General features: G+C 54.8%; 1 protein-coding gene across 2 annotated transcripts; it reads left to right on the top strand.

Annotated features, from left to right (window-relative positions):
- The first annotated feature begins 3,497 nt into the window (after positions 1-3,497).
- On the top strand, positions 3,498-20,061 carry NSFL1C (NSFL1 cofactor). Of its 2 annotated transcripts, XM_004697885.2 has the most exons (10): positions 3,499-3,617; positions 5,864-5,961; positions 9,406-9,480; positions 11,319-11,324; positions 11,887-12,052; positions 12,649-12,741; positions 13,804-13,913; positions 14,165-14,302; positions 18,367-18,531; positions 19,759-20,061. In XM_004697885.2, exons 1-10 carry the CDS (start codon positions 3,516-3,518, stop codon positions 19,919-19,921), a joined length of 1,116 nt encoding a protein of 371 aa, XP_004697942.1. In that variant the 5' UTR covers positions 3,499-3,515; the 3' UTR covers positions 19,922-20,061. The 2 variants fall into 2 exon arrangements, with proteins under 2 accessions (XP_004697941.1, XP_004697942.1); XM_004697884.2 differs by lacking the exon at positions 11,319-11,324 and having other exon boundaries at positions 3,498-3,617.
- Positions 20,062-21,967: the final 1,906 nt, after the last annotated feature.

Genomic DNA, 21,967 nt, shown 5'->3' with positions numbered 1-21,967 from the left:
TACAGTTGATGTATGTATGGATTGTGATGAGTTGTATGAGCCCCCAATAAAATGACTTTAAAAAAAAAAAAAGAGGGGCACCTAAACTAAGACCCAAAGCATGAGGAGCAACAGACGCAAGGAAGCATAAGAGAGGAGAAGCATAAGGAGAAGCATAAGGAGACTCCCAGGGAGGGTGACAGGAGGCAGGAAGACCAAGAACCCGCGGAGCAGAAAGGAGTGCCTGCATGGAAAGGTGGCCCAGGCAGAGGGGGCAGCAAATGCACACGCTGAGGCAAATGCAAAGAGCCCTGGTGGCGTAGTGGTTATGGGTTGGGCTGCTATAGCGGTGACATCATCTCCTGTCAACTTGAGCAATGGGTGGAGTCAAGCCTGTCAATCAGGTCATAGCCAATGAGGCCTCTGTGTGGGCATGGCCTTCTCCTGAGGAGTCTAGGGATTCCTTTCTTCCTCCCTGGAGGCAGGACATACACTCTCCCAGCTTGGTATCCTGTTGACAAGCCACATGGAGCTACGCTGATGGAGCCAGTGCGCTGGAGCTGGAGCAACCATGCTGAGACCCACGCCAGCGCTGAGATACTTCCACCACCACTAGATCGACAAGACTTCCCACCCACTGACCTATGGTTTTTCATTGCATGTGTTGCGAGAGTCTGAAGAGGAATTTATAGGCTGGTGTTGGGCACATAGGCTAATATCAGACTTATGGGCTTGATCTGGACTGGGCTGTGATATGGTCTTAATACATAATTACTCTTTGATATAAAGCTCTCTCTTACACATCTATGAGTTGTGGGGGAAAGGAGGGCCCCCAACAAATCATCACAGGTCTGGTAGGTGCAATTGTACGACGATAATAAGTAGATTATAGAGTCCTAGACAGCATGAGAGATAGAAGAGAGATTGAAGTAATGGAGGCAGACACAATTCATGGTAGCATGCTCACCTCAGCCCTGCTTGGTGGTCCTCGTGGAGAGAGATCCCCGAGAGTGAGAGCCAGGCCAACTTTATTGCTAAGCAAGGCTTATCACTACTTAGGGGGGTGGTGATTACAGGTAACCACATGTCACAGGAAGGGGCAGTACAATAGGCATACACATCATAGGAAGGGGATGTACGATAGGCATAAGCGTGACAGGAAGGGATGAGCTAGGGGTGTGCCCATAGGAAGGGCAGGGGGAACTAGAGGTATACATGTGACAAGATGGGCGGACCCTAGATTCATGATGGCAGCCTAACCTTGGTCACCCTTGGGTAGGCTTGACCTCTCTGGGATCTCCTACAAGGAAACAGTCAACTACTATCCTTATCAGAAGGGAGTGGGTCCTACTTGTTGTGGGATAAACTGGTGACTGCTTGCTCTAGATGGCTAATAACCCTTAGGGAGAATAACCGCTGACTTACTTCTGTTGACCTCCAAGTGTATAGTCATTCGCCCTGAGTAGCAAGCAGCTAAATTTGCATATATTGGGGGGAGACAACTTGGGAGAAATCTTTGTTTCCCACAATAAGTGTCTATGAATTTGTTTCTCTAATCAACTCGGTCCAACATAGCTGCGAACCAAAAGGTCAGCATTTCAAAATCATCAGCCCGAGGGGGAGAGATGAGGCCTTTTAAAACTACAAAGCGGCAGATAGAGTCCTATGCCCTGGAGTCAACTCCAGGGCAGTGAGTTTGTTTGGTTGTTTGTTTCTTTGTTGTTCTTTGGTTTCTGGGGCATCCCGGCACCTTCCAAGAACAATAGGCGCCCCTTGCAGCTGAAATCCCAGAAGCTAGGGGGCCCCTAGGAGTCAGGATGGCTTGGTGCAAGCAGTCCGACCCACCAGCATAGTGGGCCACAGGCAGCCCTCGAAAACACCCCTACCAGTCACACCGAGAAAGAGCTCAGGGCCCCATCGTCACTAAACAGGATCTCTTGGTGCAAAGCCATAACCCTTACGAGTTATGGGACTTAATTTTCACACAAAGCGAGATGACAGGGAGCCACGGAAGGGCTCTGAACAGAGGAGTGACATGTTGGTCTGTGTCTTTGTTTGCTCCCCTGGAATGTGTGCTACATGCAGGCAGGGGCTGGTCTGCTGTGTTGCCATCTCCCCAACATGAGGAAGCCTGGTGGCAGAGTGGCTACTGGTTGGGCTGCTAACCGCAAGGTCAGTGGAAGGAAACCATCAGCTGCTTCACGGGAGAAAGACGGCCGTCTACTCCCATCAAGAGTTACAGTCTCACTGTAATGTGCGCCAGAGAAGACAGGGCCGTCCTCAGAAAGTGCAAGTTGGTGGTGAGAAACTCAGGTTAGAGTAGTTTTTGGTGTGTGTCCCTAGTACCAGCTCTTCCGTATAAAGCTATCAAAGGAAACTCATCTATGTGGGTCTCGGTGAAATGGATGGAGTCTAGTCTGCTCAGTCTACTCCATACCATTGTGCCTATAACCTTTAGAGAAGCGACCTACTGCAGAAGCTTTTTTAATGCTGTAAAATATAGTAGCTCCATCGACCCCACCTTCAAAAGTGACTTCATGGCCAGCCTGGGCAAACCCAAAGCTTTAGTGGTATAACACTTTACAAGCAGCAAAGTGTCACAAAACTTGTTCCGATGGATAGTATGTACTTTCTCTGCACGGGTCTCTATATTTAGTAAATACATCACTGTAATGGTCAGGAATATTGCTCCAATAAAGGAACATAAAGATTGGGGGGAAAAGATATACAGTCTCGGAAACTCACGGGGACAGTTTTACCCAGTCCTATAGGCTCACTAGGAGTCTGTTTTATTTTGTTTATCTCCAACCACCAAGCTTGGATACACTCAGTTAATGTTTGAATACAGAAAGACAGAAAGATGGAGGGAGGGAGGGAAGGAAGAATGAAATAAGCTCATGAGTCCAGGTGGTAGTTTGGTACCCTGTTTCCCCGAAAATAAGACAGTGTCATATTAATTTTTGCTCCCAAAGATGCGCTAGGTCTTATTTTCAGGGGCTGTCTTGTTTTTCCATGAAGAAGAATACGGTACACATTTATTGTTTATTGTTTTATAAAAGAGACCTCACACTTCCTGTGTGCTCCGGCTGCCCTGCCACCAACAGTGAGCTGCGTGGTGGCGCCCGGGGACCTTATTTTTGGGGAGGTCTTATTTTCGGGGGGTGCCTTATATTTCATCGAGAGGCAAAACTGTAAGTAGGTCTTATTTTCGGGGGATGTCTTACTTTCGGGGAAACAGGGTAGTTCCAAATCTGACTCCTTGAGGGGTCCTTTATCCCACAGGGAACTAGACAAGCCTCCCAGGTCCCCCCCTCCCCTCCTGCCGCGTCACTTGGCTGCAGTTCCGCAGCGCGGCCGACAGAGGGCGCAAGGAGCCTTGTTTCCGCACGGAGGGCTTTGCTTGGCGCACCGCGCGGGGCGGGGCCTGAAGGGGCCTCGGAGCGGCTGGGCCGGACAGGCCGGCGGGCGGAACGCGGCGACGGGGCTGGGGCTGCGCAGCGACGGCCGGGGCGGTTTGGGGAGCGCACGGCATAAAGATGGCGGAGCGACAGGACGCGCTGAGGGAGTTCGTGGCGGTGACGGGCGCTGAGGAGGACCGGGCCCGCTTCTACCTGGAGTCGGCCGGCTGGGACCTGCAGGTAGCCCCGCGGGACGGGCCCCGCCGGGCCGGCGGGGGGCTCGGGGGCGCGGACGCGGGGCGCGGCCATCCCGCGGTGGCCGAAGCGCACAGTCATCCTCGCCGGGCTGCGGCCCGAACTCCGGCCTCAGGGGCTCGGGGCCGTTTGTCTCGCCAGCCCGATGCGAGCATGGGGGCGCGCAGGCCGGCCCAGGGGTCGACCTGTCCCCGCGGGCCTCGGAGTCTCCCCGGCCTAACCCGCTCGCGGGGCTGGCGAGGCTTTGGGCACTGGCGTGGCCGCGTGGAGAGGGCCCCCTGGTCCTTGGCCGCCACGCCGCTCCGGGCCGGAGGCCGGCCCTTCCCTGATGACCATCTCCCGGGGTGGAGCGGCGCTCGGGACTCGGCGGCCGATGCATTGCCTTTCTGCTGCGGAGCCGCAGTGGGGGGAGCAGTTGGACTGGGGAGTTGGCCCACGCCCCCTGCCGCCTCCTTCCCGGGTGTCACTGCCCCGGGGCTGAACGGGAGGTTAATGAAGAAGATGTCAGAGCAGCTCCAAGAACTGGGGGATTGTGGACACTGCTGAATCCCCCGGGGCCTCCAACTGCACCCCGTAGGCACCCCATGATTGATTGCAGAAAGAGTGGGATCGCCACTCCCGGCCAGCCTCTTTATCTTAGGGACGTGATGATGATGGTGATGACTAATGTTTCTTGAGCACGCCAACCAGGTTCCAGGCCTTCACGTGGATCATGTCATCTCACCTTTGCATTTTGCAACCTCGCCTTAGGAAGGCTCAGTAACTTGCCCAAGACCTCCACTGCCCCCAAGTGGAAAAGAGGTAGGAGTGGAAGGGGGCCCCCGGCCCTCCCACTCTCCGGGGTCTGGTACTTTGTGAGATGGTTCATCTCCTCCTCACAGCACTGGGAAGTAAAGATTGGCCCATCTTAAAGACAAGGACCTGACAGCCAGTCAGTAGTGGGTCTTCGGACTCCCCCATTCTACACTGGTTCACACTTGGAAAAGAGCTAGGTAAAGCAGGAAGCCCCCCAGTGCTGGACTGGCTCACCGAAGGAGGCGTCTCCCTGGAAGACAAAAACCCACCACATTGCAGCTGGCAGGCTGTCAAGTCCAGGCTCCTTACTCTCCAGATGGGAGACCAAGGTGCATGCTTGTGACATGACTGGCCTGGCAGGGCCAGGGCTCCAATGTAGGCCCTGTGAGTCCCCAGTTCAGGACATGGACAGGAAGTTGGCAGCATAACACCTTCCAGCAGGCAGATGACCTTGAGGGCAAAGCCATGGCACTTATCTCTTTAAACCCCAGCGCTTTTAGATCTTCGTGCAAGAGGACATGATTAGTCAAGGCCGCTGGGAGGAGCCCCGGTGGTGTAGTAGTTACAAGTCGGGCTGCGATCCACACGGTCGGCAGTTCAAAACCACCAGCCTCTGCTCCGAGGGAGAAAGGCTAGGCTTTTTACTCCCATGAACAGTTACAGTCTCAGAAACCTGCAGGGGGTCGCTATGGTCTCCATGGCCGTGTATGTGGGATTAGTCAGAGAGCTTACAGTGACATGACCAAAGACTCCTGTGTTCCTTTTGTGTGTGTAACGCTAGAACGTGACTGCATAAGCCTTAGAGGGCCATCTCATGCAGTAGACAGGCTGGGTGGGACAGGGGTCTGTGTCACAGGTTAGGACACCTCCCAGGGAAAGGGACAGTAGCGGCCTGGACTGCTCCACATATCTTGGCTCTCAACAGAAGAGGCAAGAGTGCATGCTTGTGACACAACTTGCCTGACAGGGCCTGGGCTCGCATGTAGAGGGTGAGTGACGGCCTGCACAGGCTGCTAGAGTCCTGGCTCCACTCCTTACCAGCTGTGTGACCTTGGACAGTTGACTTCTCAGGGCTTCTGCAGTAACACCAATCATTTAGAGTTCTGTGAGGATGATGAGGGCTCAGAACAACCCGGCATAAAAGTAAATGCACGCGATCGAGTGGCCAGTAAAATGAGGAGCGTCTTTAATCCTGATCTTCCCTCAAAGTGGTTGGACTTTCCTTCAGGCGCTTTGAAGACCAGCGATAGCTGCGTGGTTACCTCTTGATTTCAATTTCTCTGACCACTTTGTAAACCTGGACCACATCTTTGTGGATGTTCCCCGTTGTGTTCTAAGGAGGTGTATGTGAGTGGGGGCCTGGGTAAGGGTAAGGGTTTCTACCTCTCTGTTTCAGATCTGGGTAAGGGTTTCAAGGAGCTACCTCTCTGTTTCAGATCGCCCTGGCGAGCTTTTATGAGGACGGAGGGGATGAAGACATTGTGACCATTTCACAGGCAACCCCCAGTTCAGTGTCCAGAGGCACAGCACCCAGGTAAGAGCCAATTTCAGTGACAGCTGTGTGAGTGTGCTTCCAGCAAGAAGGGTCATGCCTGTGGGGTATGGGCCTTTGGGTAAGAATGAGCAGTGGTAGGAATTCCTTGCCAGACTCCTTCAATTCATGCAGGGAACTGGGCACTCCAGCATGGGAGCCACGAGCCTCATGCAACTACAGACACTTAGGATTAAATAAAACACTTCAAATGCGTAGTAGCCACCCAGGGCATGTGGCGTTCGTGTTAGTGCTGCTCTAGCGTTCCTGTCACTGCAGAAAGACACTGTCAGTCTCAGTAATCTGTGGACACCCTGAAAAGAAACAGGAAAAACCTCGCGGCCATCAAGTCAATGCAGACTCAGCGACCCTATCAAACAGGGTGGAAGTGCCCCTGTGAGTTTCAACTCTTTACAGGAGTAGAAAGCCGTGGCCATTTTCCTTGGAGCGGCTACCAGTTTCGAGCCGCTGACTCAGTGGTTAGCTTCCCAACAGTTATGCCACCAGGGCTCCTTGTGGAAACCATAAGGTGAAGTATTTTGAAGCCTGTAATCTCCTCGTCCATCAGACTAACCGTTCTTTACTCCAGCACAGTGGTTCTCACGCTTGCGGGTGTATAAAAACTACCTGGAAGGTTCCTTAAAACTCTGGGCGCTGCTCCCTGGCTCTTACTTTAGGAAGTCTGAACCAGGGCCACGCTCCTCCAGAGTAGCACTTCCATGTGCCACGCCTCGCAAACAGTCTCGAACTCCTTAGTACGCGGCAGCGCACCGAGAGCCAGGCGGCAGTGGCTGCGACTCTTCCTCTCACGTGGGGAGCCGGATCCTTCGTTGCGTGTTCTTAGTCTGGAAGCTCCTCTGAAACCTGTCTGCTGTGGGGACCCTGCTGGCGTGGCATAGCCTCCGGCATCACGGCAACACACTGACAGACAAGTGGTGGCAGGATGGCAGCGACAGTTAGCCCTGTTGACAGTCACTGAATCATGTCAGCCTTTCAGTATCATCCCCACCTTCTTGCCCAGACCCATCCAGAAAATGAAGGTCACTGGTCCTTTGGTGGCCGTCACAAAGGCTGTGGTGAGGAGCGCCCTATTATAGAAATAATGGACTGCATTGCACAGAGCAGGTGTTCAGCTCAATCAGGTGTGCACTGTGTATTTGAGGATCTTTAATGGGGCTAAAGGGTGTTTGCCATCGAGGTTCGAGCTACCCCACCGTCATTGGAAGAGGCGGCTGAAATGGTGAGCACCCAGTTGGTAATTACAGGCGAGTCAATTGTGAACCCTGTGTGCAAGCAGAGCAGAGGGGCTCCCAGGGGTTGACAAGCCCTGAGCTGTCAGAAGTGGACCCCCAGGCATTCAAATTGCCAGCTTTTCATTACTCGGGGACCCATGGTGAGCACCCTGCCTGCTTCTAAATCTGTGGGTAAGGTTTGGGGTTAGGCCGAGCATCTATGGCAAGCTCCTTGGGGAAGACTCGTGCGTGGAAACAGCCTCGCGGGGCACTGGTATGTAGCTCCTCACTTGGATTCACTTGGACCACGTCAGACAGAGCATGAAGGGTTGCCCAGGAGGTGGCTGCCAGCTAACTCAGGCTACATCAATCAGACTTGGTCTCCTCATTTCTAGCTGATGGAGCCTCAATCTGGTCTGTTGTAGAAGCTGATTCCTTGAAAGAAAGAACTCTTTAAGACTAAGCTGGAGCCTTTTACCCAGTAAACAGTTCCTTTCTTGTCTGGCCTCACTAAACTGGTATAAAGTCCCATAGTATAAAGGAGCCCTGGTGGCAGGTCATTACAGATTGGGCTGCTAACCACGAAGTCAGCAGTTCAAAACCACCAGCAGCTCCATGTGAGCAAGGGGAGGTTTTCTACTCCCATGAAGAGTTACAACCTCAGAAACGCACCGGGCAGTTCTACCCTGACTATAGGGTGGCTATGAGTCGAAACTGACTCCGTGCCAGTGAGTTTGATTGGGTTTTCCCGTATTACAGGGAGCTGCTTCTCTCCCCGAGAAGCGCAGGGAAGTCATCTTTCGCTGCTATAAAATGTCCTGATTAGCCTTGGAAAGCCACGTTTGCTTTAAGATCGAGATGGCCTTGTAAGACAGTGCCCTAAGAAGAGGCATTACCTTCCTCCCAACCCACACAATCCTGCTGCTTTCCCAGAACATGCGAGCCTCCAGCAGCCAGAGCTCGGCACCTCCTCCTCCAGCACTGCCACCACCCCTCAGCTCCCACCTGCCTCCCTCTAACGTGTTACTGTCTGCGGCTTCCCTACAGCGCCCTCCTGGCCTCCTCTCCTGGCGGCCCACCACCCTTCTCTCCCTGACTGACTGCCTGCTCAGTCCAGGTAGTGTTTGCTGAGAAGCCTTTTTAAAAATCATTTTATTAGGAGCTCTGTCGGATAGAACATTCCATAGTTCAATCACACCAAGCAGTATTGTACAATTGCTACCACAGTCAGTTTCAACATTTTCTTTCTTCTTAAACTCCTTGATATCAGCTCCCCTTTATCCCCTCCCTGCCCCCCAGAAACCCTTTTTATTTTTGCCATAGCTTGCACATCCAGTACATCCATTCACCTACAATGCAAACAACGGTGTTCACTCCCCTCGAGTGGGGTTATACAGTTACCAATGCTATCAACTCCCTGCTCCCCTTCCTGCCGCCCCCCACCCCTTCCCTTAGGGAACCTTTACTCCTCTTCCTATTTCTGAAGGGTTAGCTATTTTGGTTTTTATGTATCGAATGATCTTAAATATGCAAATGAACATACACAGTCTGAAATAATAAATGAGGTAAAAGAAATGAAAACCGTAATAGTGAGAGGAGACAATGTTAAAGAACTAGAGTATAGGTATGTGTTTCATCAGTGCTACACCGCACCCTGGATTTAGCATTCTGGGAATCCTGTCTTAATATTACCCCACCCTGCCTCGGCCTCCTGTGCTTCACTGTTCCGAGCCCCTGGTAGACGGCATCCCATGCTTGGCCTCCTGGTCCATCTGTGCTACTGGGCTATAAGCATCTGAAGGATAGGAGCGGGGTCTGATTACAGACCTGGCGTCCAGTCCAGTGCCAGAGACAGTGGAACAAAGTCATGACAGGAGTGGCTGCCCAGTGGTAAGTTGTTAAGCTAGTACAGACCCTGCCCCCTCTACCCTCCACGAGATCCTGAACTAGATTCCGTTCTGCCTCTTTCTATTTCATTTCATTCTGTTTCATTCTCAGTCTTATGTGGCCTTGAAGAGGGGAGTGGGGAAGACATTTGTATATAGGCTTAGAAAGATTAACACACACACACACACACACACACACCCATCTCCATGCACCCTCTCCCTGCTCCACCAAGAACAAGTGTCCTGTCTGCCCGAGTTAGCAACTGGCATTGGGTCATTACTGTCTAACCCCTGCTGTGATCATTTGCCCCCTCTCTGTGTGTCTCCAGTGATAACCGAGTGACATCCTTCAGAGACCTTATTCATGACCAAGATGAGGAAGAGGAAGAAGAGGAAGGCCAGAGGTAAGGCTTGGTCAGGAAAGCCCACAGTACTGTGCAACGCACCGAGAACCCCACCTGGGCATTGCTTTCATTGAAGGGAACCGTTTACTGGGCTCACTGGGGAGGATGAGGAGCTATGGTAACATAGACATTAGGTAGTCCCTGCCACCTGTTACTGTCTCTTTCCTTTTCTGGCACTCTGAGATGGTTTGTGTTCTTAATTAGGAGGCGAATGAGGATATATTGAGAAAACAGGGAGGAGGGAAATAAAGGAGTAAGGAAAAAAAGTCATAATTCTATAACCCAGGGGTAACCAAGTACCAATGATATTCTGGTGTCTCATTCCTGTGTTTTTCTTTTAACTGGAAAAGCAGTACATCCATGTAAGTAGAAGACTCATGCCTGTACACACACAACATGCAGGTTTTCATCTGTGAGAATTTTAGAACAGAAGTCGTGTGGCGAATACAAGTAGTGTGATGAAAAACCATCCATCTTCCCCTTGGTAACTGCAGTTAATATTGGGGCTATTTCTAGTCCATCTTGTGTGTAGCTATACTTTGGGATACATTTTATGTGGTGTGAAGGTCCGATCGTGTGTGTGTGTGTGTGTGTGTGTGTGTGTGTGTGTGTGTGTGACACATCGTAAGCGCTTCTTGTCATTAAAATTCTTCAGTGCTTCCCATGGTAGTCCATCCCCTGGAATGTCCAACGTTGGGGTGTGTGTGTGTGTGTGTGTGTGTGTGTGTGTGTGTGTGTGTGTGTCACACATCGTAAGCACTTCTTGTCATTAAAATTCTTTAGTGCTTCCCATGGTAGTCCATCCCCTGGAATGTCCAACATTGGCCTCTCACCTGCTGTCCTGTGACCATCCTGGTGTATTCACAGTTGAGACGATTATATAGATTCTAGAAATGGAGACACAGGGCACGAATAGGAAGATCTTTAAGGCACTTGATTGATCACAGACCCCTAGTTCTTGAGCCAAGGCTCTGAACTCCTTTGTTACAGCCCTGACAGCCCACGGGGCAGAGCTTCATCTCCCTCGAATGAGCTAGCTGTCGTCTCATTTCACGGCCGTGGTTTTGGCCCTCCGAGGGATGGGCCCAAGTCTGTGGGACAGTCTGAGGAATGCTGTACCATAGCCATGTGGCAATGCAGTGGGCTCATCCTGGTCACTCTGGGAAGTGGACTGAGAAATTCCATGCCTTTTTTCTCTGTTTGCCTCTACAAAATGAGCTGCCCGCTGTCTTCGACCTGCCTTTAGATAGGCTGAAGGTGTGGAATGATGTGTTCACTTGGGGCTCTGCACCCCTTGAAGGGAGGGCAGCAGTGTCCCCTGGGTGCCCGGTTCCTAAATGACCGCCTGCTCTCCCAAGCCCATCCTCCATGAGATAACCTTCCTTTCGCCATTTCCCCGCTGCTGCCATGGCCCTCGGCCCACAGAGCTGGCGTGACACTGGTGCTCTTGGCCTCGCCAAGGTCTGCGGCTTTGCCTCACACCCCCTGGGGATCGTCAGGGACTCCGGAGCTGCGGCAGTTTGGGCCAGGGTCTCACTTCTCCCCGCTCAAGACATGGTACTGACTTGCTTGTCAGTAGGACTGATAGGGTGGCAGCCAGTTTTCAGATGCAGGTCAAAAAGTGCTGACTTAACCCCAAGCCCGGCGGGGGTCCTTGGGCTGTGTTTGAGATCGGAGCGTCCCCCTCCTGCTCCAGCACCCTCTCCTCGGTGCTCTCAGGGTGAGGCGAGCTGGGTGAGCCTGCGGTGCCGTCGCCCCGCCTGACACGTGTGCATCCCCCTGTGCTTGTTCTTTTGCATGCACATCTGCTGACTTGAACCTCACGGCCCTGACTTAAGGAGCAGGTAGGTAGGGCATGTGGTCCTTCCCTCCCATTTCAAAGACCAGGCAAGTGAGGTACAGAGCAGCCCACAGGATTGCCTGGGCTCACAGTGGCAGCACCAGGACTGGAGCCGAGCCACTTCAACTAACCATACCACTGACGCCATTAACCTAGAGCCCCTAGTGCAGCTGCTTCGGACTGTGACTGATTGCCGTCTTCTGGAGAGGGCCTGGTCTCCGAGTTAATCCGCCTCCGAGCGGCGCTCCCAAGGGGACATGCTGCCACGCATGCCTGGAATGCCCCCCTCATCTTTCCATCTGATAAACTCATCTTCACAACTCCGCCCCAAGACAGCCGCTCTCCTCCGATGCCTTGACGGTCCTCCCCAGCCTAGTGCTCCCGGCGCACCCCCTGCCCTCTGCTACTGCTCACACTGCATTAAACCTGCCTGCCGCCTCACCTCTGCCCCCACCTCACCAGTGAGGCCCCCTAGAGGCGTGCCCAGCACCTCGCCCCAAGCCTGGGCCATGCGCTGTTGGTGTTTTCCAAGGGCCTGTGGTGTTATCGGTATGTTTTCTGCCCAGGTTTTATGCTGGGGGCTCAGAAAGAAGTGGACAGCAGATTGTTGGACCTCCCAGGAAGAAAAGTCCCAACGAGCTGGTGGATGATCTCTTTAAAGGTGCCAAGGAGCATGGAGCCGTGGCTGTGGAGCGAGTGACCAAGAGCCCCGGAGAGAGCAGTAAACCGAGAGTGAGCCATGGGGCGGCTTGTCCCCGCCCCCTGGGCCGGGTTCCTGAGGTGGGAAGGGCCTGCATCTCCCAGCTATGACTGCTGTTGGTTCTGTTTCCCATCCGCTTCCTTGGCCGTTCATGCCCATGCAGTTTCTCTCACCTTTAACATGACCGCCGAGAACTGGGGCACAGAGTTAGGGTCTAGAGTCTGGCTAGATTGGGCACACCTGCCTTGGTGTGGCCTCTCCAGCTCAATGTACTCGGTGCTTTTTCCCTCTTTTTAATGGACTTAGTAGCCATCTGCTGTAAAATAAGATATAACTAGAAATGTTAAAATCTTGTACCCTGCCCTTGAATTTGTTCATCACAGTTAAGTAGAGCTGTGGGGCAGCTGTCTCCTTTAGTCAGACAGGGGCCCCGCCCCCAGTGTCCTCCCCAGTTTTATGGTACTGGCCCTCCTGGTCAGCCCTGAGCACCTCCAGAACTTAACATGTTTGGTCAGGGGCCTGGTCTCCCCCTTTACAGTCACTCTAGGTGCACCACGCAACCAGTCGCCTAAGTAGCCCCACCAGCATGGAGCAGCCTCGGGAATGTGTGTGAACTTGTCTCTTGTAGCCATTTGCAGGGGGTGGCTACCGCCTTGGGGCAGCACCTGAGGAAGAGTCTGCATATGTGGCAGGAGAAAGGAGGCGGCACTCGGGTCAAGACGTGAGTGTGCATCTACCTTGGGGGCGGGGGGTGTCCTGTGACCCAGCTGCTATGTCGTGGTGTGTTGTGCCGTGTGCCATAAGCCTGCAGAGACAGTGCCCTGGATCTCACTCCTGAGGATCAAAGACCGCTCTCATCTGGCTGGACGAGGGCTTGGAAAGGGACAGGAGGAAAGTAGCACCCCATGAGGCACGGGGCTATTGAGTGGTATAGGCATGGCCCAAAAATGTGGTCTTCACACCACCAGAGAAGGCCCAAGAGCCATTTTCAGTTGGTTTCTTATCCATGTAGTTCTCCTATACATGGGATGTCCCCTACCCCATAAGTAATTATAGATCGTTTTAAGCAATTTAGTATTGAATATGCCGCAAGCTTTTATGTAGCCTGTGAATTGGCATCTAATTATTTGAGAGGTCACTCCAAAATGAAAGTCAGCCACGGAAGTGGAAGGACGCGCCCTCTGCTGTGCAGGAGCAGCCAGGCCGTCTGCTTCCATAAATGTCGCAGCCGGGGACTCTGACCTGCAAGGTCGCTGTGAGTCCGAACACAACCAGACAGCAGTGGCTTGGCTTTGGGGTTGGGTGTCCCTTGAGTCAGCCGCGAGCTGTTTTTCTGTGACTGTGTCTTGGGGGTGGCGATGACTGAATGGCGATTGTGGATGACATCTTTCAGGATTGCAGAAGAGCCCATGAGTCGACTTGCCCTGGCACTTGAGTTGAACACAGGTTCCGTGCCACGTACGGCTGACAGCCCTGTGATAGGGAAGGCCTGGTGTCGGAGAGACTCACCTAGCTAGTGAGGGCAGAGTGAGGATGCAGACCCACCCAGGCTTCCTTAAAACAGCCTGTGCTCAACTTGTGCCATGTCACTTTCCTGATTTGGGTTAACACCTGGTTGGTAGTTGGTTGATTTCCTTAGGAGCGTGTGGGCAGGTGGGCTTGCTGGCGTGCGTGCGTGCGTGCGTGCGTCTTAGTAATCACAGCGAGTGACATCCTGCTGCCCCCTGAGGTGTGCTTGCTGGTCCCCGCAGAGTTTCAGCTGCTTACCTGCCTGTCGTCCCAGGTCCACGTGGTGTTGAAGCTCTGGAAGAGCGGATTCAGCCTGGACAATGGTGAGCTCCGAAGCTACCAGGACCCCGCCAATGCCCAGTTTCTGGAGTCGATCCGCAGAGGGTGAGCCAAACTCTCTCTTCCAGAGCCCATGTCCGTGAGGGAGGGCAGGTGGGTCAAAAGAGGCCATTGTTTGAGATGTAGGTTCACAGATCTTAGTCTCCTGTTTGTCCGGCCTTGGGGACTGGCAAGGGGCCGTGTGGAAGGAAGATGGGGTTCCGAGGTGACTTGAGCACACCAGCAGACAGGGCAGCCGGCTTCTCCCTCAGCCCGGTCACTGCTCTGTGTGGACCCCGCTTTGCCTTTTCCTCCAGAGAGGTGCCAGGCGAGCTGCGGAGGTTAGCGCACGGCGGGCAGGTGAACTTGGACATGGAGGACCATCGGGATGAGGACTTTGTGAAGCCAAAGGGAGCCTTCAAAGCCTTCACTGGCGAGGGTCAGAAACTGGGCAGGTAAGACCGGTATGGGGCAGTGTCTGTCTCCTGCAGGCCCAGCCGCTGCAGTGACTCACTTCCGGTTCTGTTTGGGTGGGAGGAGAGGACAGCGAAGGTGAGTTTCAGGTGAACGAGCCCGAGTAGAGCTTGCAGGCTCTCTGCCCTCAGCTGTGTACTGGGGGCAGGAAGAGCTGTCCTCCACCGGACTCGTCGTGAGGACCAGTGAGCTACAGCGGGTAGAGCTGTATGTATGTGCACACAAACCTGGCTCACCTGAATGGTGGGGGGAAGGGACTAGGAATTTCCAGGTGGCCTGGTACAGCGGGGTCGGAATCCAGGGAAGCTCAAGGGCACCTGTATTGCCTGCCCCTGCGCAGACTGAGGCTCCTCGGCGGTGGCCTTGCCTACTGCTCACTGTCACTTCCTGTGACGTTTTCTGCCTTCTCCTCTTGAGCCCACTGCCCATGGCTATTCTTGCTCTTGTTCAAGCTCCCTGAGAGCATCTGATTGGTTAGTAGCCACTGCTATCTCTGAGGAGCAGACCTCTCATCAGACCCTGGGGCAGCCCAGTCCTAAGTCGCCTTCTCTTGGGGGCTTACTTGGTTCGGGGCGTGTTCTCTCAGAGCCGAGTGCTCCACAGAGCACCGTCCTCCTTGTCAGCGTGAGAGTTGGGGCTCTGGGATGGGATGGGGCTGGTCCTGGGCGCACGGCTGCCAGGTGGTGGAGCCAGGCCTGGAAGCCAAGCTGTCCGGTGAACATGACTACCAAGGTGCCCTCTGCCCTACCGCCCGGAGGACAGAGTCATGCCCCACAGATTCTTTGAAGTCCCCGCATAGGTTGTCAGTCCACTTCCATTCCAGTTCTTGCTGTTTTAGAAAGCTCAGCTGAAAAGTTTTTACACCGCCAGGTGGGGTGGGCTTTCCCGGGCGGCTTTGTGGTTCTGTCCATCACCGTTGGTGCGTTTCCATTGTTTTGTGGTCTGGAGGCAGAGGATGAAGAAAACTTTATCCATAGAAAACTTGAGATCAGCCCAAAGCAGGGTGTTGGCCTCAAAATTCTGGCACTTCTGGTCCCCTTTCCCTTAAAAGAAAAGGTATATGGGGTGGGGGAGGGGGTCTGGGAAACTAAAGTCAGGATTCAGCTGTCCTCGGATGGAGATTTTGATTGTTCTTTCTGTGGTTAAGCCTGGTTGGTGCTCCGGGGTTCTCGCTTGCTTGCTTGGTGGGAGCTGGTCTGACAGCAGGGGCAGGAAGGCTCCGTTGATCTGATTTAAGTAGCTAATTGGGGGTGGGACTTGGTGCATCACTGACACGGGAGGTGAGCTTGGCCGGAATGCTCTATTCGCTGTGCTTCCTGCAGTGGCCGTGGGGTGAGGGAGGTGGTGGTGCCTCGGGATTGTGGCTTTTGTGGCCCAGTGCGTTCCCAGTACCAAGGAAATGAGGGGACCAGGTTCACACTCTGGTCTGTCCGCCGAGTGAGGTGCAGTCTCCCCGGGGCTGCCGGTGTGGTGTCACTGGGAGGCCACTGCGGTCTCCTTGTGCCCGCTCTGGCCCCAGGCTGGCGGCTCTGGCACGTTCTGAGAAGAAGGACTCGGGAGTTAGGAGTTTGGAACTAGTGCTCCTTGAACGTCTTGCTCTGGCTCCGAATCTGGCTGGTGGACGTTGTGGCTTCGAGGTGGTTTCTCCTCCTCGGTGCCCCACGCGCCTCGGGGCAGCACCGGCTGGCTGGCTGGGTTTTCAGGAGACCTCCACTTTCAGCCCAGGGAGAGAAGGTGGCATTTCTGTGGAATTCTGCTGCAGAGTTTAGGTAAATTCGAGTGAGATAGAACCTTGAAGACCGAGACCAGGAAACGCCCACACCATCGAGTTGATTCCGGCTCAGTGACCCTTTGGAACAGAGTAGAACTGGCCCTTTGGGTTTCCAAGATTGTAATTCTTTGTAGGAGCAAAAAGTGGTCTGTCTCCTGCCAAATGGCGGGTTCAAACTGCTGACCTTGCAATTACCAACCAGTGTATTACCCACTACACTCCCAGGGCACCTGTGAAGAACGAGAGCAGTCAGCTAGCCGAGTGTTTGCTGCTCGCTAAGCACTGTGCCCCCCAGCATTGCCTGTAATACCCTGTGCTGTTCACTCTGATGCACGCTCTGAGGCTGGGTGCTTGAGGGGTGTGGGGGTCCCACCAGTTGGACTGTCACCTGCACAGGTTCTCCACAGGGACATTGGTTTGTGCATCCAGGAGACGCTGCTGGTGCTGTGCACATTTAGTTCTGTCTTGTTGCAAGGAAACTTGGGGCGAGGCTTCTACCAGTGGGGCCCTGAAATCCAGGCCTTGCAGGAGAGCCTGGCAGTGCTGAGCACATGGGACCTGAGCCACGCAGCTGTACCTCAAACCAACACTGGGACCCCACTCATGCGTTTCCTCTTCTAGCGGGAAGTCTGACCCCTCCTCCACAGGGAGGGGGATAAGTCTGGAGCCCACAGCAGAGGGCCTGACTCCGCAGTGGACTCTGGCTGCACAGCTGGGGCTGTGACTGAGGCCTGGGGAAGGGCTTCCTCCAGGGGCCCCCGTGGGGCCCTCGCTTAACATCGTCATGGTTCATCGTCGTGACCTGTTCAGTTTGGTGGTAGAACTGGGACCAGACCGCAGGCCTGCGCCACACCACACACAGTGGGCGGTGTTTCTCCAGCTCAGCAGGCTCTCCTTAATAACAACGGCCGCGCTGAGTGGAGCCCCCGCCCTGCCTGCGAGTGGGGGCTGAGGGCGGTGATGGAGAGCGTGTCCCCGTTGCACAGAAAGGAGTGACATGGCTGAGACAGCGTGCTGGGTCACACCGCTCCTAGTGGGGAGTCGATCCAGCTCTGGGGACAGGCGAGCTTTTGAGCAACCCTTTCAGTGTCCGGTTATTCTCCTAACGTGAAGTGGAGAGTGGAGCTCGGCCACGGCTCGGCCACCCAGGATAGAGAGGCGGCGTGGGCGCTGCGCCCACCCTGTGCTGCTGAGAGGTGGGGGCTGCTGGTGCCAGTCACTGAGGCCGGTACAAAGTGGGTGTAGATGGCTTACCTGTTCCTCCTCGTGGGCCCCTCCCCTGAGCTGAGTGGAGTCATAGGCCCTGTCTTGTGGTAGGCCTGACCCAAGTACACTCGCTCCCTCACCAGCAGCACATAACCACATGGAGCTGTGAAAACCCACTGGGGGCCAGGCTGCCCACAGTCTCACTGCAGCGCTCCCTAACAGCCACCCCGCTCATGCACAAACCCACGGTCACAACCCCCAGTGGGCTTCAGGGAGCCCCGGTGGTTCTGTCGGGTGAGCATCGGACAGCTGAGCACAAGGTTGGCAGTTCAAGCTCTCCAGCCGTTCCCCAGGGGGAAAGATAAGGTTGTCTGCACGCTTCCCAGGGGACTCCTGAGACCTGTGGGGCTTTCGCGTACCCCAGGGTGAGGCTGCTGTAGGGGTGCCCCCATCCTTAATTCTCCAAGCCCGTGTTTTTCAGTCTTAGGAAGATCGAGTTAGTCCCTTCGTCATGCCTATCTTCACTCTGTGCTCCAAAGGCCAGATCCCATGGACTCCCCTTTCTGCAGGAGGGAAGCCAGTAGAGCAGGAAGGGGGGGGAGGGGGACCCTGGGAGCGCATGGTTTGTGTGAACTGCTGCGTGGCTAGAACCTCTGACATTTCCAAAGCTTCTTGAGCTCTAGAGCTACTGGGGCTTGTGGGGCCCACTTCCAGCTGGACTCGCCCTCATTAGGGGTGCAGCTCTGAGAGAAGCTGTGGTGTGAGTGCTGGCTGAGTCACAGGGGAGGTGTGGATGGGGGGGGGGGGCTCTTTTCAGCGAGTTTAGGCCAAGCCACCTGCTGAGAGAAAGGCTGTACAGGGCGGGGAGGGGAGAATTGTGGGGAGTTGGTATTCTCGGTGCATTTGCCTCTGAGAGCCTCCCTTGGCGTTCTGGATCGCTTGCCCCTTCTGAGGCAGTGGTGTCGGCTGGCCCGGTGCGTTCCCGGAAGCAGGGGCTGGGTCTCTGAAGGTCTGAGGCTGAGTGCCTTTCCTTGCCACCAAGCCCTCATGCCATCTTCTCGTCCCCAGCACCGCCCCCCAGGTCTTGCACACCAGCTCTCCGGCCCAGCAGGCGGAAAATGAAGCCAGAGCCAGCTCGTCCGTCCCCATTGACGAGGCAGAGCCCACCACCAACATCCAGATCCGCCTGGCCGACGGTGGGCGGCTGGTTCAGAAGTTTAACCACAGCCACAGGTACCTGCCAGCAGGGGGCGGGGCTGCCTCAGCACAGCTGGTACTGTGTGTCCTACCCCTGCCCCCTCGTCAGGGCTCGTTGCCCTGGGTGCCCAGCTAGAGGAGCGGGTTCAGGCAGAGGTGGGACCCGCTTTTCTTTTCTTTCTTTTTTTTTTTTTAAACATTTTATTAGGGGCTCATACAACTGTTATCGCAATCCATACACACATCAATTGTGTAAAGCGCATTTGTACATCATTCTCAAAACATTTTCTCTCCACTTAAACCCTCGACATTAGGTCATTTTTCCCCTCCCTCCCCGCTCCCCCCTCATGAGCCCTTGATAGTTTATAAATTGGTATTTTGTCATATCTTGCCCTGTCCGACGTCTCCCTTCACCCACTTTTCGGTTGTCTGTCCCCCAGGGAGGAGGTCACATATAGTTCCTTGTAATCGGTTCCCTCTTTCCTACCCATTCTCCCTTTACCCTCCCTGTTTCGCCACTCACACCACTGGTCCTGTAGGGCTCATCAGCCCTGGATTCCCTGGATTTTCAGTTCCTATCTGTACCAGTGTACCTCCTCTGGTCTAGCCAGACTTGCAAGGTCGAATTCAAGTCATGGTAGTGGGAGCGGGGAGGAAACATTTAGGAACTAGAGGAAAGTTGTATTTCTCATCGTTGTTACATCGGGACCCGCTTTTCTATCCCCCAGACTTTGTGCTCAAAGGTAAGCTTGTGCTGCAGCCCAGGTGCAGAGCAGATAAAACCAGGCTGCTGGGGTGGATGGAGGGGCGCCAGTGCCTCTTGGCCATCTGCTTTCTGCCAGTGGCGTCCATGCTTGGCTCTGCAGGAAGAAGTGGGCGGAGTGCCAAGGGGGCAGGGAAGCTGGGGGAAGCTGCCCCAGGAGGTGCTATCGTTCGGGGCCTGCGTTTGGATGAAGGTCCTGGGGTTCCTGCAGAGGAGTCTCGGGCAGGAGGGCAGCATGGCCTGACAGAACTGCGAGGCGGGGCTGGCCTGAGGGAGAGCCAGGCCAGGAAACTGGTGTAACATCTGTGGGCAGAACTTGGCACCACAGCCAGGTGTCACGTCGCAAGGGAAGCGGAACGGCAGTGAGGGTCTCCACGGCTCAGTGACCTGTTCCCACCTGCTTCCCAGCACGGCTCTGGCTGCTCAGTGGGGAGCGGGGAGGCGCCTGGGGCTGTGGCTCAGGTGGGGAAGGCTCTGCTGACCCGCCCCCTCTGCCCCAGGATCAGTGACATCCGGCTCTTCATCGTGGACGCCCGGCCGGCCATGGCTGCCACCAGCTTCGTGCTCATGACCACCTTTCCAAACAAAGAGCTGGCTGACGAGAGCCAGACCCTGCGGGAAGCCAACCTGCTCAACGCTGTCATCGTGCAGCGGCTCACCTAACCGCCCGCCTGCCCTGTGCCCCAGCAGTCCTGTGCCATGTCCCTCCGTAGCCGCCCGGGGTCTTAGATCTCCCTTGTTGGACATTTGTTTTCTCCTTGGTTGCATTTTCTGGGTTTTTGTGACGATCAGTGGACTTTAAAGAAAAAAAATTAAATAAAAAGAACCAAAACAATGCAAGGATTATCACTAGTATATTGTAGAGAAGTGTTCCCACTGAAGTGGGCCGTGCTGCTTTAAGGACGAAGTTCTCTACATCAAAACGTGGGTGGGGAGGATGTCAGGCAGCAGACTGGGAAGGGGGTGAGCCTCCCTTTCATAATCTCTGCCTACACCAGGCCTGTGGCATACAGCATCCATCCTCCAGTGTGCCCCAGGGTGACTACAGCACAAAGGAACAACCCTTTCCCAGTCGGGGGCTGTGGGATGGGAGCTGTGCAGTCCCTCGACCTTGTGAGTGCCCACACCTTGTGAGTGCACAGGGACCTGCTGGGAAAGGCACTTTCCTCATGTTGGGGTGCCTCAGCCTGGGGCCTCCCTCCCTTCAGCCATGTGATCCCCTCAGGTCCCAGCTGTACTGCCAGTGCCTTGTTGACCCCCGAGTCCAGAGGCCTGTGAGTCGGGACATTCCCTGGGAAACCGCTCAGACCACCCAGCTGCTCTGAGCCGGGGTCTCCAGCCTGAAAAAGCACTGGAACCAAAGCGCCACTGAGGCTTTAGGCAGGTGTGGAGACAGACGTGTGCTCCCTGTGTACAGTCTTGTCCTTTCACCGCGGCCGTGGCTTCCAGAAGAGGCCCCACAGAGCAGCCTGCAAGGGTGTGCCTGGTGTGAGGCTGCCCATCAGAATTGTCCTTGCCCAGATTCTGACCTGCAAGATTGGTTCTAGGGCAAGTTTATGGGAAGAAGCTGATTGGCACTCCGTAAGGAACCTTCCCTCCTCCCCACTGGAGGAAGATCAGAGCAGTCGTCGGCGCCGTCATAACAGACCTGAGTCCCCTTTTTGAGCGTTTCTGCCACTCTTCTTCCGATTGCCCTCCTGCAGTGAGCCAACAGCCAGCACCATCTCCACCCGGCGCCCAGAGCCGCATGGCCTGTGCTTTACACCGAGACCCATCCTGAAAAAGGGCTGGGGGCCACCGGGCCTGCAGCATCTCCACCCGTGCCCCCTCCCACAGGTGGAGGTCCCCAGGGAAACAGTGCTGGTCTGGGAAACCTTTGGAAAGCATCGCCGTGACCGTTAAAAACCCAAAATGAAAGAGAACGATGGCGTTGTGTATTTTGTAGTGGGATGGCGGGGAGGGACTGAGCAACAGCCACTTGTTGGTCACAACTGGCCTGTCTTGGTGCAGAGCCTGGAGCCCGGACGCGGTCGGGCGCCGTCTTGTGCTCCCTGCCCTCGTGGGCACGCTCGCTCAGCCGCCTGCACCAGCTGTCACCTTCACAAAGGGCTCCCTGGATGGGAGCAGGGCTGCTGGGTGTGCGGCCCTTGAGCTGGGGCCCAGGCTGCTGTGGGTTCTGGTGGAGTAAGGGTGTTTCGACGGGTTTCTGTTCTACATGGCCCTCTGGATGGAAGAGAGCTCAGGACAGTTGTCACATTTGGCTGTGTGTCAGGGCACTTGACGTTTCCCAAACTCAGCAGCCTGTCAGGACTCAACAAACCAGACGGGAGATGGGCTGGAACTCAGGAGCTTTGGCAATGCATGAGCCTGACCTGACGGAGGTGTCCAGGGTTCATCACTGATGCCCTTCCTAGCACACTCATTTACACTAGTATTAATGGCTGTGCTAGGTTTATTGTGCCAACCTGACCAATAGGAACGTGGGATTAATCAGGTTACTGTTTGATTGGAGGGCCAAGAGATAAATGGCTTTGCAAGGCCTGCACCCCTCTCGCTCTCTGGTAATCGGAGCATGCTGCTGCTTCAGCTAGTTCTTTGCCTCAACCTGTGAGCTATACTACCTGTGGGCCAGGCCAACCCATGGATCGTGTCACAGAGCTTGAGGTTCCTTCAAGACCTGCTTAGCCACTGCTGCGTACATTGCTGGAG

The sequence above is a fragment of the Echinops telfairi genome, unplaced genomic scaffold (assembly GCF_000313985.2).
Source record: "Echinops telfairi isolate 266 unplaced genomic scaffold, ASM31398v2 ScPeMD7_5592;HRSCAF=6446, whole genome shotgun sequence".
In the NCBI taxonomy this organism is placed as follows: domain Eukaryota; kingdom Metazoa; phylum Chordata; class Mammalia; order Afrosoricida; family Tenrecidae; genus Echinops; species Echinops telfairi.
The sequence above is the reverse complement of the archived record's forward strand: the minus strand, read 5'-3'. Positions and strand labels throughout refer to the sequence as shown.